Below are 2,695 nucleotides of genomic sequence, written 5' to 3'. Positions count from 1 at the left end.
CTCCCACTCCACACTAGGATAGCACCAGAATGATTCTCATGCCAGTGGACCAGTGGGATCAGCTCACGAAGGGGATTAACGGGCTTTTGGTTTGATGGGCCACATGGCCTGCCATTAGTCCACTCAGGAACCTTCTCATTCAACAACTTTCAAATCCTTCCAGGCATGGGCATCACCCTAGTTCCCTGGTGCTAATTGCTAGGATAGGGCTATGTGGACACAGCCGGTTCTCCATGTTGTTTAGAGACAGTGTCAACACGGTACTGGCTGAAAGTGTCCACTTGGCCACGAGCTGCCTGAGTGGACTGCACAGAGATGGATGCTGTGGGAAGAAGTGAAGTCTGGCCTGCGCTTTAAGGACACAGTTAAGAACGCCTCCATTCGGTTTTTTAGGCCCTCCAGGTCCAAGAGGCTATTGTCTTCAACACTCTGCAGACAGTAAACTAACCTCAACAGCTTCTTGCTCAGAGACATACTGTGGTGAGTTAGGGAGCCAGCATTAGATTTTGTTCACATTCAAGAATCTGAAGTCAAGAGGCAGCCTGAGCAGGAACCAGGCAGCCTGAGCTTGAACCAGGCAGCCTGAGCCGGAACCAGGCAGCCTGAGCTGGAACCAGGCAGCCTGAGCCTGAACCAGGCAGCCTGAGCCGGAACCAGGCAGCCTGAGCTGGAACCAGGCAGCCTGAGCCTGAACCAGGCAGCCTGAGCCGGAACCAGGCAGCCTGAGCTGGAACCAGGCAGCCTGAGCTTGAACCAGGCAGCCTGAGCCGGAACCAGGCAGCCTGAGCCGGAACCAGGCAGCCTGAGCCTGAGGCTTCCCCAGTCTACACTGTTAGCTCTTTTTAACAAGGCAAGTCGGAAACCCAGGAGGCTTGAGAACTTGGAGAAATAGCAAACAAAAACACCATGAAATTTCTATTTGATTTGTGACTTCCTGAGGAAGTTTAAACAGCAGAGGAATGAGGATGCCTTCTGAGATTTCCCAGCCTGTGCTGCACAGCCTGCCCACAGGGTGGCGTGATCTCATCCACGCGCAAGGACTCAGTACTGAGCAAGGAAAAGCGATCGGATGGGCTCCAGGTAGGTGCCTAGGAAAAAGCAGTCAACCGTGGTCTGGAACTCTCAGAATGGGAAGACCTGTTACAGGAGGAATGTCCTCAAGTCCACTCAGACCCCTGCTGATCACAGGTCACCTCCAGATTTCAGAACTTCCCAAGGGAATGGGAAACCAGCTCATGTTCCTCTCTCTGCTTCTCAGGGACCACACTGTTGCCATCCCATTCCTGACCCCATCCCAGGATCTAATTTTACAAGTCTGGAGTCCTTGTGCAACTGTTCAAAAGGCTCTTAGCTGAGAGCCAGCAGCGTCCTCCCTACTCACTCAGCTGCTCCAATGCAAGATACTTTACCCTGGCCCAGCTCCTTAACCTTTCCTCCAAGAAAAGCAGGCACCTTAATGCTTCTCACTGGCTGGTACAGTGGAGAGATGGACATGTGTCCTTCTGGGTCACAATCCTTAGATGCAAGCCATGGAAGGAGTCACCTCTTTCCAGTGTTGGGGTCTTGGGCAGGAAATTCATGTGATAGGTTCAGAGGTATGACAGCTATGTTTTCTTCTTTGTCTTAGAATTTAGGAGACACAGTTTAACCATGAGGTGGCGCCTACACCAGGTCAAGGTATCTCCCTGGGAATACTCGTGGGCTGGAGATCTGCAGACCTCTTTGCTTTCTAAACTTGAAGGTGGGCTTCAAGCCAGTGTGTCTAAAGTAACCGTAGGCAAAAGTCCATGGTTAGTAGAATCCCTTACAGCCAGGGGACTGGAGACTAACCTGATGGAGCCTGTAGATAACTACCAATACTACAGCGCCAGCACTGCTCTAGACCAAAGCTCTTGCTTATAGGGAAATCTGGGCAAGTGAGCAAAGGCTGGAGCCGGGCACAAGCATGCGATCCGAGGTCCATGCCAAGTCTCTATCCAGAAAGCCAAGGAAGAGGGAGCGCAGACCAAGCTCGGTAGCTCTCATCCGCTCGCCACACTTCCATTCGCTGTTCTAAGCCTAAAGCTTCTAAAGGCTCCAAGTCACCTCACCTTTGCCCTAGGCTCTGTGAAATGTCCTCTCTACCCGCCCATAGCCTGTCTACCTAAAGTGAGCCCCACATTCTCAAAAAGTACATCTCAACGGGTGTGTGACACCAATAAGCCATGAAGTCAAACTTCAGCGAAGCAAAACCAGCCTGGAACTCTGCAATACTGTCCCTGTCCCCATCACCAGCAGAGCTCTTTTGTCCTTTGAAATCTGGCACAGTGCTTTCCTTTGCCTCTGGTTTCCACTGGGCTCTAATGGTGTAGTGGGGAGATACCTTCTCCAGCCACTAAGCCGACAGCTCCTGGAGGCACACTGGGGGCCCGGAGAGGTCCTTGACTGAGCTGGTATGGAGGAACACCTCTCACCCTGCCCATCCTTGGCCTTGGTCTTCACCCTAATCCCTGTTAGTCCTTTCAGGAGTTTGTCTTTAGTGAATGTCAGTTCAGGCCCACCATAGAGTTCTGCAGCCTTCCCTTTCCCTAGCTCCCACACCGCCCTTTGCTCATCCCAACAGTGGGAAGTGTGGACATCCCATTTCCGGCTCCATGCCACCCCAGCACTCCCCTCTACCTCCCTCCCTCCTTCCCTCCCTCCCTCCTTCTCTCCC

General features: G+C 52.6%; 1 protein-coding gene across 1 annotated transcript in view; it reads left to right on the top strand.

The window, feature by feature from the left end:
- The first annotated feature begins 1,069 nt into the window (after positions 1-1,069).
- Pkd2l1 (polycystin 2 like 1, transient receptor potential cation channel) overlaps positions 1,070-2,695 on the top strand; it is a 38,970-nt gene continuing 37,344 nt past the window's right edge. Inside the window, 1 exon segment of the mRNA XM_005352334.3 lies at positions 1,070-1,080. Within this exon segment, the coding sequence (XP_005352391.2) occupies positions 1,070-1,080 (11 nt within the window).

The sequence above is a fragment of the Microtus ochrogaster genome, chromosome 8, assembly GCF_000317375.1.
Source record: "Microtus ochrogaster isolate Prairie Vole_2 chromosome 8, MicOch1.0, whole genome shotgun sequence".
In the NCBI taxonomy this organism is placed as follows: domain Eukaryota; kingdom Metazoa; phylum Chordata; class Mammalia; order Rodentia; family Cricetidae; genus Microtus; species Microtus ochrogaster.
This window is presented reverse-complemented; position numbering and strand designations above follow the sequence as displayed.